General features: G+C 36.1%; 3 protein-coding genes and 1 pseudogene across 4 annotated transcripts in view; 1 reads left to right on the forward strand and 3 right to left on the reverse strand.

Annotated features, from left to right (window-relative positions):
* The window catches only part of LOC135682842 (uncharacterized), a 36,306-nt gene extending 36,168 nt beyond the window's left edge, over positions 1 to 138 (reverse strand). The window contains exon 1 of one of the 2 annotated variants that reach the window (XM_065197913.2): positions 16 to 138. In XM_065197913.2, coding sequence (XP_065053985.2) covers positions 16 to 58 — 43 coding nt within the window. In that variant the 5' untranslated portion in view covers positions 59 to 138. The remainder of the gene's footprint in view (positions 1 to 15) is intronic. The other variant, XM_065197914.2, reaches the window with a different exon arrangement.
* Positions 139 to 4,158: 4,020 nt separating this feature from the next.
* Positions 4,159 to 16,086, reverse strand: LOC135682845 (GTP-binding protein Rheb). Its single transcript, XM_065197916.2, has 8 exons — positions 15,946 to 16,086; positions 13,951 to 14,022; positions 12,936 to 13,003; positions 12,702 to 12,784; positions 11,739 to 11,795; positions 10,925 to 10,972; positions 6,481 to 6,562; positions 4,159 to 5,663 (listed from the first exon to the last, which is right to left on the reverse strand). Exons 1-8 carry the CDS (start codon positions 15,995 to 15,997, stop codon positions 5,568 to 5,570), a joined length of 558 nt encoding a protein of 185 aa, XP_065053988.1. The 5' UTR covers positions 15,998 to 16,086; the 3' UTR covers positions 4,159 to 5,567.
* On the reverse strand, positions 6,983 to 10,917 carry LOC148958234 (uncharacterized; annotated as a pseudogene).
* LOC148958235 (costars family protein ABRACL-like) lies at positions 16,053 to 18,624 on the forward strand. The gene is made up of 3 exons (XM_089113016.1): positions 16,053 to 16,186; positions 17,761 to 17,902; positions 18,300 to 18,624. Exons 2-3 carry the CDS (start codon positions 17,770 to 17,772, stop codon positions 18,407 to 18,409), a joined length of 243 nt encoding a protein of 80 aa, XP_088969142.1. The 5' UTR covers positions 16,053 to 16,186; positions 17,761 to 17,769; the 3' UTR covers positions 18,410 to 18,624.
* Positions 18,625 to 22,562: the final 3,938 nt, after the last annotated feature.

Below are 22,562 nucleotides of genomic sequence, written 5' to 3' on the forward strand. Positions count from 1 at the left end.
AAAGTAAGTACTCACTTCCTATTAATGGTAATGTTATTGGGGCCCTGTTCTTGAACATATTTCTTGGACTGTTGCGTCGTGCGTCCTCCCTCCCCCTCCGTGACCTTAATTCAATTCAATTCAATTCAGTTCAATTCAATTCATGTATATTTTAAACAATAATTAACTAATTACATTAATAGAATATAATTTTGCTTTTTAGAAGCTATAAAAGACAATCATGCAAACAAAAGAATAACAATACATCAATTTAACAGATTACCGTTGAAGGATATATATATGGAAAGAGCTCTGAAATAGCTTTCGAGCCATATACCCCAGTATGTTTAAGATCAAGATCAGTTAATATACATTCGTTAAATACTAAAAATTAAGAAAACATTTTTATGATAAAGATAAAAACAATGATAAAAATTGAAAAGATGAAAATGAACTAAATCAATTGTATAAAAAGAAAGGGGGAAAAGGGGTTGTGGATCATCTTGGATTTTTAGGTTTATTCCTGAAGTAACAGTTGTTTAAAAAGACGTGAAAAGGCTTTTTATGTTACTTGGTATGTTATTCCAAATTTTTATACCAGAGTTTGTTATGAATAAAGATTTGTAATCTGTTCTAAGTTACCGCTAGTAGCATGTCTGGTTCCAATGTTGTGACTCTCGGTAGTGAGAAGAAGGAAGTCACAAATGTAGCTATCAATGTTGCCTTTTGAAACTTCAAACATAAATTTAGCACATTCAATTTTAGGAGGCCTAATGACTTGAAGAGGTTTTACTATCTGTACTCTTTTTGAAAAGAATTATTATCGCTGCGTGTTTTAGCTTTTTCCTCAAATTGTCCAGAGTACTAGAGTATGCTCCCCCCCCCACCCCCTTTATGTAATTTCAGCATTTGAACTATTAGTGCACCTCTAGGAACATCTCTAGTGCCATAATATTCGAGTTTACGAAATAGTATCGTATGGTCAACTGTGTCAAATGCTTTCGCAAACTCAAGAAATATACAACAGTAACATTTTTTAGCTTCTATTGCATCAATTAATTTAGCATAAACATCAAAATTAGCCAACGATGTTGACTTTTTTTCTTTTGAAAATCAAATTGATGAGGGTACATGTCTGATATTATTCGAGAAATTTAATTAGCCCAAAGTACATGAGTTTCTCATAAATTTCGTCAATCAACTAAATGAACCAGGAGTTCTTAAGTAATAGAGTACCGGGCCAGAAAAGAAAATTGGATTTTCTTCGGGGACCACTGAGCTTTCGACTTTTGTGTTAAAAATTCAGATCTCATATTTTCCAGACTAAATTGGAGATTAGATGGCCAGGTCTATCATTTCGTGTTAGATTTTTCATTCATAAAATCTATTCAGTAATCTGTCTTATTGGGACTCCGCTTTTGTTCATGAAGTAATTTTTGAAAAGGTGGATCATAGAAGGGAAAGAGGGAAGGCAATGACAACATTGAAGGATATGGTAGGCCGGAAGGCAGGGATACCGTAAAACTTTATTTTAAGCCCCGCGGCTTATTTATTTCATGTCCTAGAGGGGAGGGGCTTATTAGAGAGGGGGCCTACCAATAAGTCGAAGTAAAAAATTTTAAGAAAACGTCTTGATGCATTTTTTGTTAAACAAATGTCATACAATTTGCTAGCAGCTTCGAAAGTTTACTTAGGGGCCGCAAACATATCGATTTTTCCCCAACAACGTCGTTTGGACGTTTGGAGGGGGGGTTCTTAAGACGTTTTCAAATTGAGATTTTACATCGAAAAATGGTCTTATAAAAATAAATCACAACCTATAAAATAAGAATTTTACATAACAGACCATAACATAAGAATTTTTTCTGATTCAACCCAACAATAATGTGAAATCAACTTGCAATTGAACTCAACAATAGTACAATATCAACTTAATCTCTATCCTGGTGGCGAAGGTACAGCAACGTCGACATTCATGACTTTCGCAATTATGTAAAAGGACTTCCTGTCAATAATAAGCAGGGAAGATTCCTCAAAAAAGGTTCTATGATATTACATCTATCAAATGTAGTTTCGCAAGGTAGGTCAAAGGATTGTAAGAAAAAATTTCAATTTCATTTAAAGTCAAAAAAGGCTGTGAGCAACTGTATTTTTAACTCTTTGCAGATAATTTTGCTGTCAGAATCGTTCTTAGCACTTAGCAGTGAAATTTGATATGAATGTAGGGTCAGCACTGCAGTCTCCCACACACTAAGCACCGCAAAGCCCCAGCCAGTAACATGCACAAATTTTGCTTATATCGATATTTAGGTCCTGGACGTTTTGTTGGGAGGTAGATGGGGTTTAATTTCAAGATGTTATCAGCAAATGCTGGAAAATTCTGCACAATTCATGCATAAAATGAAATTATTGACTGTAACGTTCAATTTCTTGCTCATCGTTTACCGTTTAAGTGAAAGCTGAACGTCAAGAGGTTTTACATAGCTACAGGTACAAGTTTTATGCATGATACAACATTTTGGTTCTAATGTATAAGAACTCTATTTGTACCTTCTTTTCTGGATGCCATACTATGGAGACGACATGCAGAGAATTTCTAACACTATTTTGAATTTTTTATCAATGTTGCTTTGTTGTACATGTTGTACCAAATTTGACAAAAAATGGAAAGGTCTGCCTTTAAATTACATATCGAATTTAACGTTATTTGAAGGGGTGTAGTAATAAAAAATGATCGCAATCGGGGGATGTGAGGGGGTGTCCCACCCCCAAAAAGTATCCCAATAGGAAATTTCAGGTAAATATTGCTCAGTGGAAGAAATTGTTTAGGAGTTCAGAGACCTTCACGTCTTAAGATCAATAAAGGATCAAGCAAAGGTAGTTGCTCTGTTGGTTAAATATGATATTTTCTTGATATGAATGCAGGTAAACAAACTAAGTGTTAGTGATTTCAAGATTTCTTGTTAGCACTTAATTCAAAAAACAAGGCCATCCTTGGGTAAAATTGTGCCTTGTCTCCATTTTCCCATCCGTTTCTTGGTAGAAGCGTCAACTGCTCCAGATTGTCTTAACATTCGAAAGGAATGCCAAGTTCGAAAGAGGGATCTAAATTGACAACTGGTGCTGCTTGTTACTTCGCTTAAGAAGTAACGCAATAACATGGTATTTTCAAGACCACGGCGAAATTGTACCAGTTGTTTTTATCTGCTGTTCAATCTGTTTGCAAAAATAAAAGAATTTTCAAAAGGATTAGGATGACTTGCTTAAAATGTGCATTTTCCAGGGAAATGGAAGCATCAAAATTCGAAAAATTTTCAGTCTTTCGGCGGCAACCGTGGTGCCGCCACGGATAGTAACTTTATCCTTTGTCCGTCCCGATATACAGATAAAGGGCCACCCTCTTTTGATGGTATTGGAAAGGGAGGGGGAGTAATGCAAATATCACTGGATATTATGTTCAATTGAATATTTCAAGATAGCATACCTGAGCAATGGGAAAAAAAGAAAATAAAATTGATTTATAGGAAAAAATAAAAGATCTGAAAAACAGGACAGGAATATACATTACAAGCATCATATTTACAGAGTTTGAAACGGTCATCAAACAAGATGCAGATAAGAGTTTAAACTTCAACAATAGCCAGAATGGAGGGAAAAAGGAAGATAGCTGGATAGTGATAACGGCATTAATGTTGGAGGAAACAAGACAAACAAGATAGGTAGAAAAAACATGGGTTGCTTTTGCAGACGCAGATGCATCAAGAGTCACCTTCAGAATCTCTCGGACCTTCACTTTGATGATAATTTCACACTATTTAGACAAAGAAATACTTATTGTTAGACGATAAGCCTAATAGTTTCCAACTCTTCGATTTGGATGACTGAATATCTTTTTATTCGAACAGAAAAAGGCTAGACTTGCCTGTGGCTCTGCTAAAATTGCAGTTATAGATATAAATTGCGGATATTTTTGAAGCAAAGGCTTCATAGATAATAGGATAGCATTTCTCAGACACCAAAATCTTTTCCCCAAGGTTTACGTTTATTTAAGACTAAAAAGAGCCAAAATTACCAATTTATTGCAACCGTATTAGTTCAATAACCGTAGTTTTTTTAACAAATGCTAAAACAATATGTTTTTCCGAAATATGATAGAAAAGTCAGATAGAAATTCACCTCTTTAAAGTTTTATCTTTTATAGTTAAAACAGAAAAAATTGAAATATTAAGCGTACTCTGCTATGGATCAACAATTTAGTAAAGCCTAGATGCATGATAATTATATTCATTAAGCAAAGCAAACACATTTTATCGATTATCAGTTCAACAATGTTTCTTGAAATACAAAAGGTGATATTTTAGGTTATTTTGCTGGCCACGATTGTCATTATCAAACAAAATGGAAGCATAGAGAACATGCAGGTTCTGAAATCAAAGTAATTCTTTCTTCCAATTATTTCTACCCTTTGCAACTGCCGATGTAGTGTTGGCCCATCCTACCCCAAAGAAAATTTTTTACACTTAACACACATTGTTTGGAGTTGTTACATGTTTCATTTATCTAGTTATTTATAATACTTTGTTGTGTGAATTCCAAAAGAAAATGGCATTGTATGTCAACTATGATGTTCTGATTTGATGTATACATAATACATATCAGATTCATCAACGAAAGTGGGGAAAAATAAATTTGTTATATATCTATATATGAGATGTCGTAATAGAGATAGGGCTGGATAAAGAATGTGCTGCTGTTTCCTGTCTTATACTTTTTTACAAAAAAACATTAGACTTTTCAGTAGGCCTTCGACTTCCATTATTACTCTAACTTCACATAGCAAAACGTACTTATACTGAAAGTAAGTCTTTGGTGTTGATATTCAACCAAAATTGCATGACTAAAGATACGAGAGCCTATTCAAATTTGTTTTCAGAAGTAAAATGAACAAAGTAAGATTGACAAACATTTTACAAATATTTTTACTAAGTCATGTACACAAAGATTGCTAATTTGTTAAATACACCTTAACTACATAAGAGGGCTAATTATAATTAACAACTAATAATCCATAAAAAATGATGATGTTCACTTTCCATGGAAACAAAATCAGCCTTGGTAAGCTATATTTTGCTACTTATGTTTAAAAATCAAGGGAAATGAAGCATATGTCCCATATTTGATACAGAAACTTGCAAACAGCATAACCATTATTGCACTAAAAGACATCTTGACTGACAATTCAAGGCAATGTGAAAATCAAGCTAATATAAATATCATCATAGACAAACTTTCAAACCCTATATGTTTGGTTGTAAGGACTATCAGCTCTTCCCAGAATCAATGAAATCTATTTTCATAGGCAAGTTTAGGGTTTAAGCAGTTGTTTGTGAACACACGTGATAATGCAAGCTCTCTGAGTGCCTTATGGTACAGAAAAATATCATTTGAGCTAAATCTGAATTTCCGTACTGTTATGCCAACAGTGCTCTCCTACACCATTTGCACATGGTAAAATAGCAATTAAAATTGACAAATGTTTTTTTGGAATGCAACATTCATTTGCAGCTATGACCACAGAAATACTTAATTCACAATAAAACACAACTCTCTTTATCTTTAATCCCAGTTCCATTTTGCAGTCTTTCAATCTCATTGATTATTGCCAGGAAAATGTCCCTTACACACTGAAAATAAAGGGATATTGCATAAAACTGCATATCTAGAAACAGCTCTTCAACTCTTGTATATGATGGTTCCTAGTGGCTACTCTGAGTTTCATGCATAATGAAATCATCAGACGACTGTTCACTTAGGCTGTGTTCATAATACTGGTTTCATTAGATTGTTTAACTGTTTTCAAAATACCTATTTTTCAAAAGAAAACAGCTTGTCAGATGTCAGACAGTCTCATCAAAGAATGTCATTTAATAGAAAAAAAACAACTTTCCATATTCCTAAGCAACTGCCTCAAGACAACAGATTTTTTGGAGCAGCATTGTAGCGTAGCATTGCCGTGTGAACAAAAGTGAATCCGATATTAATTGAATCCTGTATATTGTGAACAGAGCTCCATATTTGTATCAGATTGGGTCAGTGAATCCAATATGAAATGAATCCAGAGTCATGTGAACCAGGCCTTTGTTAGACTTTAAGCATGAAACTCAGTAGAGCAACTTAAAACTGTCCTGTTCTTTACACCAAAAAGTGCGTACAGCTCTGCCTACAGGGCATCAAGCAAATTATGACAGAGCAATAAACAGCAATTTTCATTAGAAACAGCTCTAGATATTTGATCCAACTACTCAACTCTTTATTGGCTGAAACTCAATAAAAGCTTGGTAGCGCTTTGCGTGATCTGTTTGTACACAAGATGTAAGGAACTAAAAAGGTCAGTTCTTATTCATATTGGTTCCTCCATTTATATATGTGAACAAGCAATGTGTCACCCAATGACTGAAAACAAACATGCTTCATTATATGGATTAAAACTTATTACATTACCTTGTTTTCCTTTGCAGATGACTCAAGAAAAACTGCCTTCCATGAATCAGCCAAGGTTTTTCCTTGTTCCATTGAAATCATCCTGGATACAAACAAATATGCAGTCATTGTTTAGAACAATTTATAACCTTTTTGCTGCTTTAAAGTTAGATAATGAAAAAGTACAATAGGAGAGAACAGGGGCGACAGGGAGCAATAATAAATTGCTATTAATCGCGAGCGAAGCGAGTGAACAACGTGGGTCCGGGGGCCACGCCCTTTAAAAGGGCGGAAACGCCCATCCTTTACAAGAGGGATACAGATATAAAGTTATCACTGCTCCTAAATGATGGTCTATTTTCCAAAACTACGCTCGTTTCTGAAAAATCCACAAAAATTTCTATTAAGATACGAAATATTTTGAAAAAAAGAAAACATTTCGTCTAAGCTCAAACATTATTGTTGTTTTTATTTTATTTTTACAACAAACGTGTATCGCAAATTGATCATTTTTTCAAGCACATCTATGAAAAAAATTGCAGTTATTTTCTTGAAAATCGTTCGAGCCGTCGCTGATTGCTCTCTCTGAACCTGCTAACAACATTCTGATAAAATGTTGGTTGTTTTGCCAATGATCGCAATGTACCATGCTCAACTTGTAAGAAAACAAGGTGTTCCTTTCTTTCTTGCAGCATTCTTGATCTCGATTCTGAAATCACTCTTTTCATACGGCTGAACACTCTTTCGCAGTGTACGCTTGTGAGTGGGGTCACTGCTGCAACTTCCAGGAGAACCATTGCCTGCGGAAGAGCATCTGCAAGGTCCGTGCTATGTATTACAGTGAGCAGGTCTTGCATACTCAATGTTTCTCCGTGTGCAATGTCTCCCTCAAGACCCGTACTTTCTCTAATTTCAAATTCGTCAATTTCTTCCACGTCTATCACCTCTTCCATCACCTGGTCACCAGAGCTACTTTCCTCGCGATGGCTTGCTTTATTACTTCTGTGCCTTGCTCTCCTTTGCTTCATGGCTCTGTTCCTTTCGTTCGCACATTTACGAAGAAGCAGCGAGATCTCATGGTTATTGTATAAAACTTCCAAATTGTGTTCCACTGAATTTATGTCATGAACGGCAAATGGGTACAAATCTCCGAATTCTCTGATGAGCTCTTTTATCTCATTAGGAGGCCTTTTGACATTCTCTGCAAACTTGGCGGGGTGAATCAGATCCATCCACTTGAATTTTTTGAGGTTCTCGAATCTCCATGAAATCTGCCCTGAAAACTCGATGCATACTTTTGATGCCACAATCGACAGCTTCTCTTTCCAAGCATCTTCGGATCCATTATTGTGCGTTTCCCTTCCTCTCCATCCTGCTCTGGCTCGTTCTACGGGGAAACTTGGGTCCGCATCGAGTGTAATTTGCCAAATGTCTTCAAAGCTTAGTGCAGCAAGAAAACGTTGGAAGTCGTCGAGCATAGATCTCAGCTGAACAGCATCCAATGTTGGCTTCTGCATAACGGTGATAATTGGCGTGCAATGCTAAAAGATCTTCCTGTACAACTTCAGTAAACATAGAAAGTCAACATTTTGGATGTTGGCAAGAAGACCTCTGGCTGTCGTTTGGGTGTCGACTTTCTCTCTCCCATTCGAAGACATCTGGTATAAGACTGTGCCGATTGTCTCGTAGCACGAATCGATTGCAGTAATGGCCGTGTCTCGAGAAAGCCACCTTGTATCACCAGGCTTTGGAAGATTATATCCAAGGTATCGCGTTCGCTTGGGACTGCTTCGGAAAAACGTTATCAGCTTGTCTAATATTCCAAAGAATTTAGCCACTTCTGGGATTTTCATCGATGACTGCGACGCACAAAGTGACATCCTGTGTGCAACGCAATGGTTGTAGTAGGCAAGTGGAAAGTAATCTCGCATTCTCTTTTGCACACCATTGAGCTCGCCACTCATTGTCGCCGCACCATCATATGATTGTCCAATCAGCTTTCTCTTTCCTGTCTCAGGAGTAACATTGTAGCTCCCTAATATTTTTATCATGATCTTTGTAAGCCCATCAGCAGATTGATCGTCAGATGCATCTGTGAGGCCAAGCAAATGTTCTTCGACATTCCCATCATGAATAAGTCTCACTGAAACAGCCGACTGCTCCGTGTTGCTCAAGTCACTGGTGTCATCCATCATTACGGATAAACATCTGGAAGCACTTACTCGATTTCGAATTTCATTCTGGACTTCTTGGAAAATGCATTTGATCAATTCGTTTTGTGGGTCGTGGGAGGTGTAACTTATCCGTTCCTTGTCTAGGAAAACTCGCAACTCTTGACTGTAGTTCCCTAACAAGTCCATCAATTCAATGAAATTTCCCCTGTTTGGAGAGAATTTGTCTTCAGAATGCCCCCGGAAAGCGAGTCCTTGGGCAGACAAGTAGACTGCAACATCAATATGGTGCTTCATCATCTTTGAATATCTTGATGCATTTTCATTATGTCTCAGAATTTCTCTCTGTCTTGCTTCATCAAGTGCACTGGCCACATCCACATTCCCTAAAAGCTTGTACGAAGCGTGACATGTCATGTGACTTTTTGATTCTTGGTGCCTGTTAGCGACATTCGACAAATTCCTGCCATCAGATGCAAATCCAGTTGGTTGCACGAAGCAAGCCTTCATCTGAAATAAATTATGTGAATAAATTGATAAAAATTCTTCTATTATCACCCACATTTTTATAAAAGTTACAGTGGAGTTGCAACCTTGTTTTTTATATTTAGCTCGATTTTAGCATCAAACTGCTCTTAATTTCAAATAGTTGTTTGTAGAAATCGAGGAGCGTATCACCTTCGTACACCTTTGGCAAAAATACTAATGTTTTAAAAAATCTCGGACGCCTTTTGGGAAGAGTGATACACCCCTTGGTATCTTGGTAGTAATGGAAACAATTACAGCAAATGTAGTCTTTACCTAAACGCCTAAACGATAGTTAACTATGCCTAAACCTAAACATTAAGTTATAGATGGTCAGTTTCGTAAACTCGAGCATAAGTAATACTAAAATGGCTTCTTGTAGGGACTATGACAGGGACATCTGATCAATCGGTGTCTTGTGAATAAGTGTGTTCATGAAAATGCCACAATTCCTTGCGTTTGTAAAAGGTGGCTACATATGCAGGGCTGTTTAGACTACCGCGGCTCTCCGCCGCTCGTTAAAAGCCCTGCTATTCATCTTCAATTTGTAATAGCAAAGCCGCTATAAACGAGACTTTCCGACGAGAGAAAATAGTAAATAGAAAATAGTAATCTTCTTACCTTCAAATGATCTCCCATGACTAAACATGGCCAGCAGAAATATGTATTCTTCTCTGAATCACCACATATCCAAGAAAAACCTCTATACACAGCTTCACACGAACGACTTTTAACTTTAACATCGGGGCATGGGCGTCCGTCTTTTTTAAGACGAAGGCGCTGTTCATGAGTTAATTTACCTCCTTGCATAGATATGAGGGAAAAGACAGTTGAAACACCCCATCGTACACCACCTGACGCTACTTGATTCATGTTGTATCTGAAAAGGTCTCTACTCTCTTCCCAACGTTTATCGAACTGACGATTTGTATGCGTGATCGCGTGTGAGCTCTTGCTATTCATTCCAAGAATTTAATAGCAAGGCTGTCAGATATGCGTATTTCACAATAGCCCGTTGCGTCACACCATAGCCACACTATGGCGCAACTCCTATTAGTTTCCTCCGTTTGCTATTCAGAAGGGCCAAGTAATAGCATGGCCATCGACGGCCACAGCGTGGATCAGAAAGGTATACACGCGGCATTCTTTGAATAGATTAAGTCGGGCAATCGCAATATCAAAAAGCACAGAGGGGTCAAATAAATCATGGAATGAAGGAACTGGATAAGGAAATCAAGATCCAGAAAAGATTTTACTCGTATAATTTATGTTACATTAATTTGTCTAATACAAAAGCAGAACATTTCTTTGGAAAAAAATTGCTATTAATGAAATAGCATAAATAGCACTGTCCGCCGCCTCTGGGAGAGAAATTCCTTGCTGATTAAACCAAGATGACATGGTTTATAAGGCTAGGAGGTTATATGATTTAGCTAATATTTCAATGCTTAAAACACTTGGAACCAATTTTGCCAGTTAACTGGTGGTGCATCAATTCTGGTCTGGGAAAAAGGCTATTTAATAAAAATCTGTTCTCTCCCTATCTTTGACCCGTGCCAAACATTCAAATTTTAAATGGCCCCACCTCTTGCAAAATAAGAGAGTTTTTTGCAAAATCTTGCGGTTATTAGTCTTTTACTTGCCACCTCCATTTTGATGATTTTGCCACCTCCATTGCCACCTCCATGACTTGAGATGGAGCCCCTTGTTTGCACATAAATGTAGTTACAAAATGCAAGAACCTAATTACTAAGGATTCAAATACATACCGTTCCATATGTAAGTCTGTTTTGTTTCCAACCAATATTATTGGTAGACTAGAGGAAATCATTTGTTTTTTGCATTAAACATCAAGTAAATAAAAAGATCAAGGAAAGACTTAAATTTTCAACTGCAATTTCAACTAAGGCTATGCTTTCATTCAATTACACCATTTTTGTACCATTTACATGGGGAAATGCTACCCATAACCACTTGAGTGCATGCCCTTCACTAAACCACTGTCTGCCTTTCTGCTTTGGAAGCTGGTGAACCCTGTAATGGCACAATTCTTAAAAACCTTTGTTATCAATTTTTTTGGATAGTTTTAATAGATACAACTCAATCTATGTCTGTCTTTATTTGGTGTACAATTAAATCATACAAGCAATATTCATTTTTTACAAATCTGACATTGTCTATTCTACCAAACAAGACAACATAATCAAAGTAACTTAATGTGTATAGAACAGAAATTGAAAAATATGGCTTGAAAAAATGCAAGCAAATAACACAACCAGGACAGAAAGGAACTTGACCAGCAACGATGTAAATTGTTGCTCTAACAGCTGAGCTGTGTTGTCATACAAGATGCTACAATGGAGGTCTGGTGTGCAATGCATTGGATGCTGTGATAAGTCCCCTGCATGCATTGTGAATAGTTTATCTGTGTGTGAGTGCAACTGCTTTGAGATTGGATCTGAATATATGGCCGGAAAAGTAGCTCAATTGATTGAGCAATAACAAAAATGCAGCTGGTCAAGGGTTTGAGTCCTGTTCTGAGTGTGTCACTTTCTCAAGTTTTTCTCAGTACAAATAACTTACAATGCCGATCCAGTCAAATCAAGAAGTTTTTCTCTAATATCTTTCACAACTTCAAAACTAGGATAAAAAAAACACAATCATCATAATTTTCTAAAATCAACTTTTTGATATACAAAATTTGTTGGTGAAATATGACAAGAGTCTATCATATTGGTCACACACAATAACATGGCTTGTCACTGAACCAAAAATAAAATTTATTGAAATTCGTTTGCTTTCCTTAGATTATCACTGGTTTTTTTTATCTAAATCAGAGCTCTTAAACTTTTTCCTAAAATCCTCATTCATAAAAGGCTGAGTTTATGAAGAGCAAAATGTTCAAGTGCTTTGGCAGAGGTGAAACCATTATAGATAATGGAAATGCCATCTCCCTTCTTCTTATTTCCATTTTCTTCTTTCTGTAATTATTCTTGCTATATAACTGCTGCTGCTAACACTGAAAGTAACCAATAGCCATTGTATGAATTGGTGGCTTGTTCGCAAACAAGGCTTTGTGTCGCAATGCCAGCCGACTGAAATAACTTTTCTCTGATTAAATTAAGTTCTGAACTGACAACTTTTCAAAATGTTTTACTGCTAGATGTTAATGTTAAAAACAAGCAACAAAACTATTTAGATAATTATATTAGTTTTCATTAGATAAGCTAATTGAAGAAAAGCAAGTTTTGGCAAGAGAGTCCTTTGAAAAACAACCACTTCCTCAAAGGGTTATTGCTCTGGGTGGATGTGACACCCCTTTGGAAAAAAATTTCATTGTTAAAAATGGGAGCTTTTTACAATCAAGGGTGCTTCATCAGCAAATTTAGGGTTTTTCCCAAATAAAGGATGCTTCACCAACTTTGTTAGCCAGTGGGACCTGAGAACCCCTTGAGCCCAATAGCTAGTGACAGTCCTGCTTGCTCCATATCAAAACTAGAATGAGAGTTATATTACTCTCCTCTTCTAATATCAAAGATTGCATACCTTTTCTGCGATGTAACAGAGTAAACCAGAACATATCCATGAACATCAACGGTATATGCTTGTGAAATCATAGAGTACTCATCCTGCAAAGTCAAGGATAAAAACTTTGCCATTAAGACCTTTCCTAATAATCATAATTGACTGAATTTTATGACTGTAAATTAGAGAAATGATAGAAATACTGAAGAACAAAGACCACTTTTATGTTCTATGACAAAACTGTTTTTAAATTACCTGGCCTGCTGTGTCCACCAGATCAATTTGGTATTCTTGGCCTTTGTGTTTTATGCGAGTGGAAAAAGCTAAAATAATATTTTGTAAAAAATGGTTATCAAATTTGCTAATTAGCAAAAAATCATACATTGCTAAGGCGCGCGCTTTATCAAAAAAATATATTTACGTTAAAGTAGGCAAAAACGGCACGTTTTCGCATGTAAATGCTTTGTATCTAGAAATATCTAAACAAACTACTTAATAGAGCACTAAAAGCAAAAAAAACAAATTATTGTTGCAGTTCGACAATGTCCAGCTCAAATTCCGATGGAAAATCGGAGTCAGAAGAAAGGGAAGAATCAAAATTCGTTCCATTGACGTACGATTCAATTGCTTTCCTGCACTTCCTTTACAAAGAGGATTTGATAAAATAATGCTTTTGTGTTTTGAGCAAACTTTACACCAAATCGAAATTATCATTGTCTTCCCATTCCATTTGTCGGTCTTTGATCCGACAAACTTCGTTCTTGCGATACTTGCAAAAAGTAGATAGCTCTATGGCTTGACACTTTGAATTACTGGTCATTTAAAAACTTCTGTTGTGAAAAAGAAGCGAACAGAAGCACAAGTCTGTCTCCATGCACATGTGTGAAAGAATGAATTAGTAAGGTTGCGTGACTGTGTTGAAATCCAATTATAACAATCAGGAATTACAATGACAGTTTATTGGTTATTGACCGGAAATATATTCAAGAGGTTTTTGCTTTAACTTGAAATTGTAATTACGCAATAACATTTCGAGGCAATAACAATTTCCTCGAAAGAGGCTCTTTGTATAATAACTATTCAAAACCAAAACACAAGAAGCGCGATTTAAAGGGTTCTTATAAACCAGACGCGTGATTTATTGCGCGTCTTGGCAACAACGGGAGCGTGCCAAGGTGCACGCGCGTGATCGCGCGCCTTAAACGGAGCGGCCTGGCAGGAGGTCAGTGATGACTTCATGCATATCTAAAAGGATCACAATGATACCTACTGTTTTCAATTGTAGGGTCATAAGAATCCACAAATTGACCTTCAACAAACTGAATGGATAGCGACGACTTGCCTGAAGCACAAAAGAGAAAGTTGTAATCAAGAAATTTTGGTAGCTTATCAAAAACTCCTGGTTAACTATACATGCCAATTTGCATACAAAAATAGAAAATTACCCAAACAAAGTAGCAGATACTGGCACATTTAGAAGTTGCACTGTGCTTTATCGATATTTTAAGAAAACATAATTTGTCACATGAAGAAACATTGCCTCACAATCTCCAATATCCTTTCATAGTAAATCAATACTTCAAGAAGGGAGGGGTGATGGCTGAATTCAGCCTTGAAAACTAATGTTATGTTTATTTTCCTAAAGTTTTGACAGCCATTTGATATCTGGCAGTTTGTCATCTGATTCAGGCATCCTATGCTTATCTTGACTTCCTACTCCAAACTAGGGCTCTCTGCCATCTTACACCCAATATGCCTGCCTTGGAAAGGCCAGTGAATACACATCCACACCTAGACACCTGTCTTGCTTTTCCAGGCCATGAGTTAACATCTTCATGGGAAACATTCTTAGGCCTCGTTTCCACCACCGTTTTCCTTTCGTATCAGATTCAGGTTCCAAATCCAATGCAAAATTTTTGCCTGTTTATCATCTCTGCAAAGCAGTAGTATGGTTTGATATCAGATTCAACTAACCCTTCACACAATCCTGTTTTCAGTTCGTATGGGATCCACTTCTGTTCACACTGAGACTGTACACTTTAACATTGCTCCATAAAATCTATTGTCTTAAAGGAGTTGCCTAAAAACATGGAATGTGGTCCATTTGGCTTTTGTTCTGAAAACTTGCATGACATATCTGACATTCTGATTTCTTGTGAAGGCAAAATACTTGGTTTACAGCTTACACAATCATTTTCATTTGCAAGCAAATAATTATTTATTATTTATTATTATTGGTGTCTATAGTCATTTCATATCTTGAAAAGTACGCTAAATGGAGGTTCTGGGGCAGAGGTTCTGGAGCGAAAACAATATGGGATTCACATGTTCACACAAGCTCAAAAGTGATCTAATATGGTTCCCTTGCAGATTCAAAGTGGAATGGGTGGACTCTTTAAAATTTTACAAAGCCTCATTTGTTATCTGCTTCAAGTGATATTGTGCCAAGTTGAAAAACATGTATGAAGAATGGCACTTTATCAGCTGCGACCTGTGAGAGGAATAATTTGAGCTGCAAGTAACAATGTCCTTATCAGGGCCTTATCAGGTAACAGTGCCCTTATCAACTGAACCTAAACTGGAGGGACCATCAATGCAGAGAAAGTTTCTTATACCTTAGTCTAGCCCCTATTGTGCCAAATATTTTGCTTACGCTGTTTTACTTGTGGATTTTGGTTCAATGTACTTTTTGCAATCTAAAGTCTTTCAATCTCAATCCTTTGAGCTCAATCTATTCATTTTAAATGTGGAGAGGCCATGGCTCCCTGTGGTGCGGGCCCTGCTTATAAAATCAATTATATCATAATTTACTTATCTTCATTGATATTTAGAGTTAGGTGCGATTACAAGAAGTCTATTAGCATAACTACGAGCACGTGCAAATTTTCAGGTCATAGTGTGGACAGAAAACCTTTTCCGTATGAAAAGTGATTCAATATGAAATGACTCTGGTATCGTGCGAACAGGGCCTTAATAACGGTTGCTATCAACATAAATATTTTTGAGAGCAATATCAGTAACAGACAAAGCAAACTTCTTCTCCCCCAATCTTCTGTCACCATTTAACTTCATCATACTGCTTCTTGTGATCTTTAAAGGTCCGATGATCAATTAGAGCATTGATAGCACAATCAATAAGTGGCATAATAATCAACAGGCTATTGTTCCATATTAGAAAACAGTCAGAATAATAACCACATAAATAGGACCACACGTAAGCTTAGATCTATTTAATGCCGAAAGTTACATCATAATTGTAACTAACCGACGGATCTGAAGCCCATTATGGCAACTTTTCTTGATTTCACAGGAGCCATGCTCAATCGACGGTATGTTTATTTGTAAAATTCCACTCAGGGCATTCCACGCCGCCAAACGACACCAGCAAGAAGCTATCACACTAACACGCAATAACATATTGTGTTTGCCTCCTTTTCAATTCAAATTGTTGTTGTCGTTGATCTCAACTTCCGTGAAGCCAACTGCTGAGAGGAAAATTGTTCAAGGTAAGTTTTTTATTGCAATGAATTTAAATATTAATCTTGTCAAACAAAGACAATATTGTTGTTTGGACCTTAGCTTGCTATATTACAACAGATTCACGATGTCATGAGCTGATGATACTTTAACCAGCCACTACGGCTGCCTTGAGAAGACATGCTTTAGGCGTGGCTTGCTTTGCAGCCTACTCGAAAATTTGCCCATTTTTGCCCACCATGTCTGGCTGAAGTGATATTGATTTGTATTTGGCAGCATTTGCTAATACGATGAATACAGTTAAACAGCTAAATAAGTAATCTGAAAAAAGCTTAAGACATAACGAGAATCTTTTTTGAAAACCATCTCTTCTCAGGGGGTGGTCTCTCCTCGATTAGTCTATCTACTGAGTGAGCTCCTCCTCAAATAAATTCCTCTACCTACAAAAGTCCATTTCAGTATTATGTATAATTTGTGTTGTATTTAATTACTATATTGTATTTGTTGTTTTTAGTTGTATTGTTGTCAGACTTTTGTATGTAGTGGAATTTTAAATATGAAAACTTGAACTCCCCCCCTCCCCCGGGGGGTTACTCCCATTATGGCCAAACAGGGGGTCCAATGAGGGCCAAAGCTAACATGTAATAAAATTACCCTCAAATGGTAGTGTTTTTTGACAACAACTCTCAAATGGTAACAGAAGGACGGAAACTATGTCATTGGCAGCATCCATTTCTTTGGCAGCATCCTTAATGGGAGTACCCCCTGGGCTTTTCCCACTGAAGATTGATCAAAGGCAAAAAAATGCTATTTTATAAACCAATTTGTAGAAACACCTCATGATTTGTTCTTTCCAGTCTAATGAGCACCATTGTGGTATTTATGTTGCTGGAGGCCTCCTAGTAGATAAGGAGTCTTTGCTAAGGCCAAGATCTTAAAACTTCATGAAAAAGAAAATTGCATCATTTGGACAAAAAAATCAAAACCAGTTTCATGCCAGCTAGTACACTTGCATTGTGAAAAAGTCAATGTACCAGAGATCTCTCATGAAACAAACATGCTTAACATACCTGGAACAAGCACCAAATTTCTACATCAAGTGTTCTGTTTTTAAACCTTGTGAAGCTTATTTTTGCAGAATTATTCCAAATCAACATTCAGACTTTTGAGAATGTTGTGTTACTGTTTAGAAGAAACCAGCATGGAACAGGTTTCAGAGACATTTTTCACCATTATGCAAATTTTGCCGCACTCAGCTACTTCAAAGAAAATCAATGACAAAGATAGCATATTTAACATAAAAAGTTTTCTGACTTGGGGGCTGTGCCTTTCAATTTTAGGGCTAAAATTTTTTAGAGTTATAACAATGGGTTTGATTTATGACCTCCCAGTAGGGAGACTGCATGCCCCAAAGGGCGGCTTCAGGCCCCTAGCACCACAAATCTTGTGGATAATAATTGCTATGATATGTGAAATTACCAAATTAAATTTTCTGGGAGTAAAGAATTTTATGCCATAATGTATTGTAATGCAAAGAAATTTTAAGTTCAGTTTTCCAATGTATTAAACATGTTTTCTTGAAGAAAAACAAATTGTGTGACAGGTTGCAAGTATGAATGTAAGCCATGAAGTTGAGTTGTTGGTTCAGGAAATAAAGCGTCTTGGTAGTGTTAATAATGATGGAAAGCATGTGGTGACATTTGGAGTTCTTTTTAATGATGATCGATGTGCCAATATTTTTGAAGGTTTGTGCCTATGAGTTTCTTTAAATGAATGGTACTAAAATTTTCATTCTGCTCATATATTATGGTCAAGTTTTTCTTAGTCTTCTGTGCTTACCAAAGTATGATGAAGTCTAAGAAAATATAGGCCACTTGCAGTACCAGGCCGTATTTAGAAATTTGTTTTGCCAGACGTTTTAAAACATAAAGATTTTATTGCTCTCATAATAATTATGAGACAGTGAGTGTAACAAATGTAATAAATGTTCAACATAAATGTATTTGATGTCAGTGGATTTTGCATTTTTGTTAGAAGAAACTTTAGTCATGTTGTATATTCAGAAAGCCAGAGTTCTCTTCTCAAGCACAAAATAACTAATTTTTAAAATGATATTTCAAAGCTTTTCCTCTTTTTGTGTAGCACTTGTTGGTACACTGAGAGCTGCAAAGAGAAAGAAAATTGTTTCATATGAAGGAGAATTGCTGCTTCAAGGTGTTCATGATAATGTGGAAATTGTCTTACATTCTTGATAGAATATCGGCTCTAAAAAACTTCATACATACTTCATACATAGAAAAAACATAAAGGCTTGGACTTACATAAAACACTTAAACTTATAAAGTTGTTTTTTGCACCATTTATATATAGCACATTTTTGTCACTAGTTTATAAGATTTTCTGATGATGCTGGGAATGTAGCAGTTTTTTATATTAATGTTGGAATAGAGAAGTACAATCTTTACAATTTGCCTACTTTTTTTATGTTGATTACAGATGAGTCAAATAATGGACTGTATAAAGGAATTTAATATGTCTTTGTTATCACTTAAAATTCCTTTGATATTATTAATTACGTAATTGTTGCGGCTAATAAAGGGATATTTAACACTAGTTAAGAAAATTATAAGTTTTGCAAACAATCTTTTTGTGGTGCAGAATTTAAAAATGGTTTCGAAAAAAGAAATCCATATTCTGAGGAGAAAATCCACGCACCTAGGAGATGGAAAAATCAATATTAACAAGATCGATCACGAGTAAACACAATACTGGTGAAAAAATCAGCTTGGACCGTTTTAGCCAATCAGGACCCTGTATTTGCCATGGAATTCATGGTCAGAAAATTTGCATTAATTTAATTTAATTAATTTAATTTAGCTTATAAAACTAGCTCCAATTGAATATGAATTTTAATTTTGTTAGCCAGACCAAATTTCGATATATTTTTAACGAGTAGTTGAATTTAATAGTATTGAATAAAGTAACTGTAAACTAATGTTGAGCTTGGATGGTTTGATGTTTGTAATGTTTCCATTACATTCTTTTCAAAGGGAGTTCTTGAAATTTGCAAATGAAACAAATTTTTGCAAGTCGCAGTTTTGTGAGTTTTTGTTGAGCTTTTTCTAGACGAATTTCCCCCTAAAAAAGAGCCCAGTCCTACAGGGACGAAAATGAATCAAGCACCCAGGCGCTAAATTGAGGATCAAAAATTTAGCTATACAACTAGTAGTTTTAGCCCTAACACCCCTGTCTTAGAAAAAAACGAATCTTTTGGCAATATCTTATTTTTTGATGGATGGTTAGATTGTCTATCTTGCTAAAGAAATCTCAGAAAAAGTAATAATTCCGATTGCTGCTCTTTGTGGGAGCTTCAACATACGGAAGGAAGCTCAGGCCTGGTCATAAGACTCTCAGCAGGGGAGCAGTAACAGCTCTCCAAGTAACTTCCTGGTGAGTTATTTGTAGCTTAATAAAGAGAAATTGATTTCAAAGAGAGGTGCCCTTCAAAAGTTCGATTCCAGTATAGGAAGGATTATATTAATGTATGGTACCTTTCTCAAGTCTTACACGAGAGTGCTGTTGACTCGGGACGATCTTGGTTGCTTCTTGGACATTTCAAAAATGGAAATTCTTATAGGCCTAGCAAGGTATAGCAATGAAGTACCAGTCCGGACAGCAGGAATGCTTAAGATGCCAGGCACCACGGAGCAGGGGGGGGGGGCTTTTTGCAAAAATGCCAAATTTTAAGTAAGAAACTACCAGTAAAGCCTCTTTATATAAGGTTTTAGCCCCCCTCCACTTCTTTTAGACCCCCCACTTTTCTCAAAGCAATTCAATTTCAATTTTTCATGTCTCAGCTTAATTACAATTTACTGATCTAGTCAAAAAATTAATTAAGTTACAATTTTAGTTATACTTCAATACATACAAGGTTCAGATATTTAAAATAATTATTTGTATCTATAAAGTTATACAACCGAATGACACATGGAAATAACCCATAAGGGCTTTCAAGCCATATGCCATCTTTGTGAATTTTGCTTGAAGAGGTTATAAATCAATACACAATATTAATAAACAACCATAACATTTTTTAAACTAGGAATACAAATTTCAAAATTTTAAACTAGGACAATATAAACGCTCCACGGTGCCTGGTTGTTCATCAAAATATTTTGGGTGCATTGTAATCATATTGTCATTGTGACAAACTTCAGCTCCAAATTGAGGCATTTTTCGACTCGAAGGATTTTTGCCTGCGGGAAATCTAATGGGAGTGGAACTATTTTCTCGTTAGTTTTGCTGTTACAATCAGCAAAATGGCACCAATCAACTGCCCAGAGCATCGGGCACAGGGACGGATTTGAGCAACAATGATTGGGACGGGGGGGGAGGTGTTAGACATAAAATTGGATTTTCGTGCCACACCCTTCAGGTCACTGGAATATGTTGAAAACGACCATTTTCAAAATTCGGTTTTCAACTTTTAGGTAAAGAACAGAGATGTAGTCGCAAAATTTTAACATGGAGGGCTCAGGCCCGGTTTCAGGATATTTTGGGGAGGTGCAAGTTTTTATCTACCGAGTACATTTTGGCAGCATTACACTGCGTTAATGCAATTAGAATATTTTAGCATTGTTAATATTTAAATTTCAGCTATTACAAAGCAACTTCAGCTATAAAACTATTAGTTCTATGAAAGTTCTAAAATAAGCCTTTGTGGTCACGTAGTTTATTCAACTTTTAGAAACACTTTATTCGAACCCTTCTGTTATTCAACTGGACCCACTTCTTGATAACAGATAAGTTCTGTGTAAAGTATTTTTCGCACGAAATTAGCGTAAAAGATTGTAGACGATTCTGGAGCATTGTGCTTCTCAGTTCCAGAGACGGGGCCACAAAATTGGGACTGGGGGGCTAAGAATCAAGTTTAGTGACATAGGTGGACCCACCATGGCCGGGTCCGACGCGAAAGGAATTTTTTGAAATTAAGCTTTCTAGAATGGCTAAAAATGCATCTCCCCGATTAAAATTGTCTCTGTTTTTATCCAATTTCTTCGAATTAATCTTCTTCTGTAATGTTTCTGAACATCCTCTTCTGGATCAACGGAAAACTAATCTATAGAACTTTTTATATGTTTGAATGTTTTTGAAAATTACACAAAGGACAATTTTTCATTTGAAAATTTAAAAAAGTTTATCTACCCGTCAAAATCCAAATTTTACCGACTCAAATCCCAATTTTACCAACTAAAACACAAGTGCCTATTCTTGGGGGGGGGGGGTGGGTTTTGAGTTGAGTGCCAGCTGAGATGAGAGCATCGAATTTATGGAGAAGAGTTCAGGGGGGGGGGGCAGAGATCGATAAGGCAGAGCTTTCTTTTTAATAATAATGACCCATTGGTTGAATTTTGAATTGAAACATTTCCTCCCGTGCTAACAAAACAGAGGTGATTTTATCAGCTAAGGAACAGTGCTACTAAAAATGTCATGCAAAACTGTTATTCAGTTGACTTGGAAAGTATTGACGAAAGAAAGATAAATTGAAAAATAAATTGGAGATGAAAAATAAATTTTGAAATAAATACAGCTTTAAGAACACCCGAGCCTTAAATTATTCAAAAAATAAGAGCATCTAATGCTCTTATTAAAAAGGGTACAGTGCATGAAATATTGAAACTAGACAAGACAGAGTCAAATAATAGCACCGGTTGTTGATTCAGGCACTTCTTAGAAACGAATTGTTTACACAAAACTGCAACTAAACGTACTCAGTAAGAATTCATTCATGTTTAGCCCATTCAATGTTTCTTTTGCTTCCGTTCTAATGCTGCAGTTAGATGAGGGAAGTGGATTTTCGGTCTCTGAGCCTTAATTTTTATGCCGACTATGATGGAATTTCACAAAATTACTCAATTCTGGACTTTTTCAAAATTCAATTGTTTCTTAACTTTTTTGCATCGAGTTCTGAATATACTTAATTTTTCAGATTGCCCAGTACCCTTTTCTTATAGCGAGTTTCTTATCAAAAATATGAGTGTATCACAGCATGTGATACATAAAATCAAACGTTTGCATGTAATTTAACCATTTATATAATTATGAAACCCAAATAATCTTTAGAATAAGCACCACCTCAAGTTTATTCAATTCAACTTTTTGAAGAAAACTTTTTTATGTATGTATAAGGTGATTTGCAACTTATAATAGAAATGTTGGTATTTTTGTTTCACAATGTGTTCCTTTTCACGTATCACCCTTCTAGACAAGCCTATAAGCCTATAAAAATAACAACCAATAGTCTTCAGCAATCTTCAATAAGCACATCTTTAGAGCAGGAACACCTGTTCACTTCGTTTTTTTGTACAAAGTTGATTAATAATTAGGAATGGGGTCTTTTTAAGA

This window comes from Rhopilema esculentum, chromosome 16, assembly GCF_057945365.1.
Source record: "Rhopilema esculentum isolate cy_ngs chromosome 16, ASM5794536v1, whole genome shotgun sequence".
Lineage (NCBI taxonomy): Eukaryota > Metazoa > Cnidaria > Scyphozoa > Rhizostomeae > Rhizostomatidae > Rhopilema > Rhopilema esculentum.

Excerpts from the sequence above, each read along its gene's own strand:
- LOC148958235 (XM_089113016.1), top strand. The coding sequence starts at position 17,770 with ATGAATGTAAGCCATGAAGTTGAGTTGTTGGTTCAGGAAATAAAGCGT. Across the intron at positions 17,903-18,299 it reads ATGTGCCAATATTTTTGAAG|CACTTGTTGGTACACTGAGA; the intron begins GTTTGTGCCTAT and ends CTTTTTGTGTAG.
- LOC135682845 (XM_065197916.2), bottom strand. The coding sequence starts at position 15,997 with ATGGCTCCTGTGAAATCAAGAAAAGTTGCCATAATGGGCTTCAGATCC. Across the intron at positions 14,023-15,945 it reads AATGGGCTTCAGATCCGTCG|GCAAGTCGTCGCTATCCATT; the intron begins GTTAGTTACAAT and ends TTTGTGCTTCAG. Across the intron at positions 12,785-12,935 it reads TGGTGGACACAGCAGGCCAG|GATGAGTACTCTATGATTTC; the intron begins GTAATTTAAAAA and ends TTGACTTTGCAG.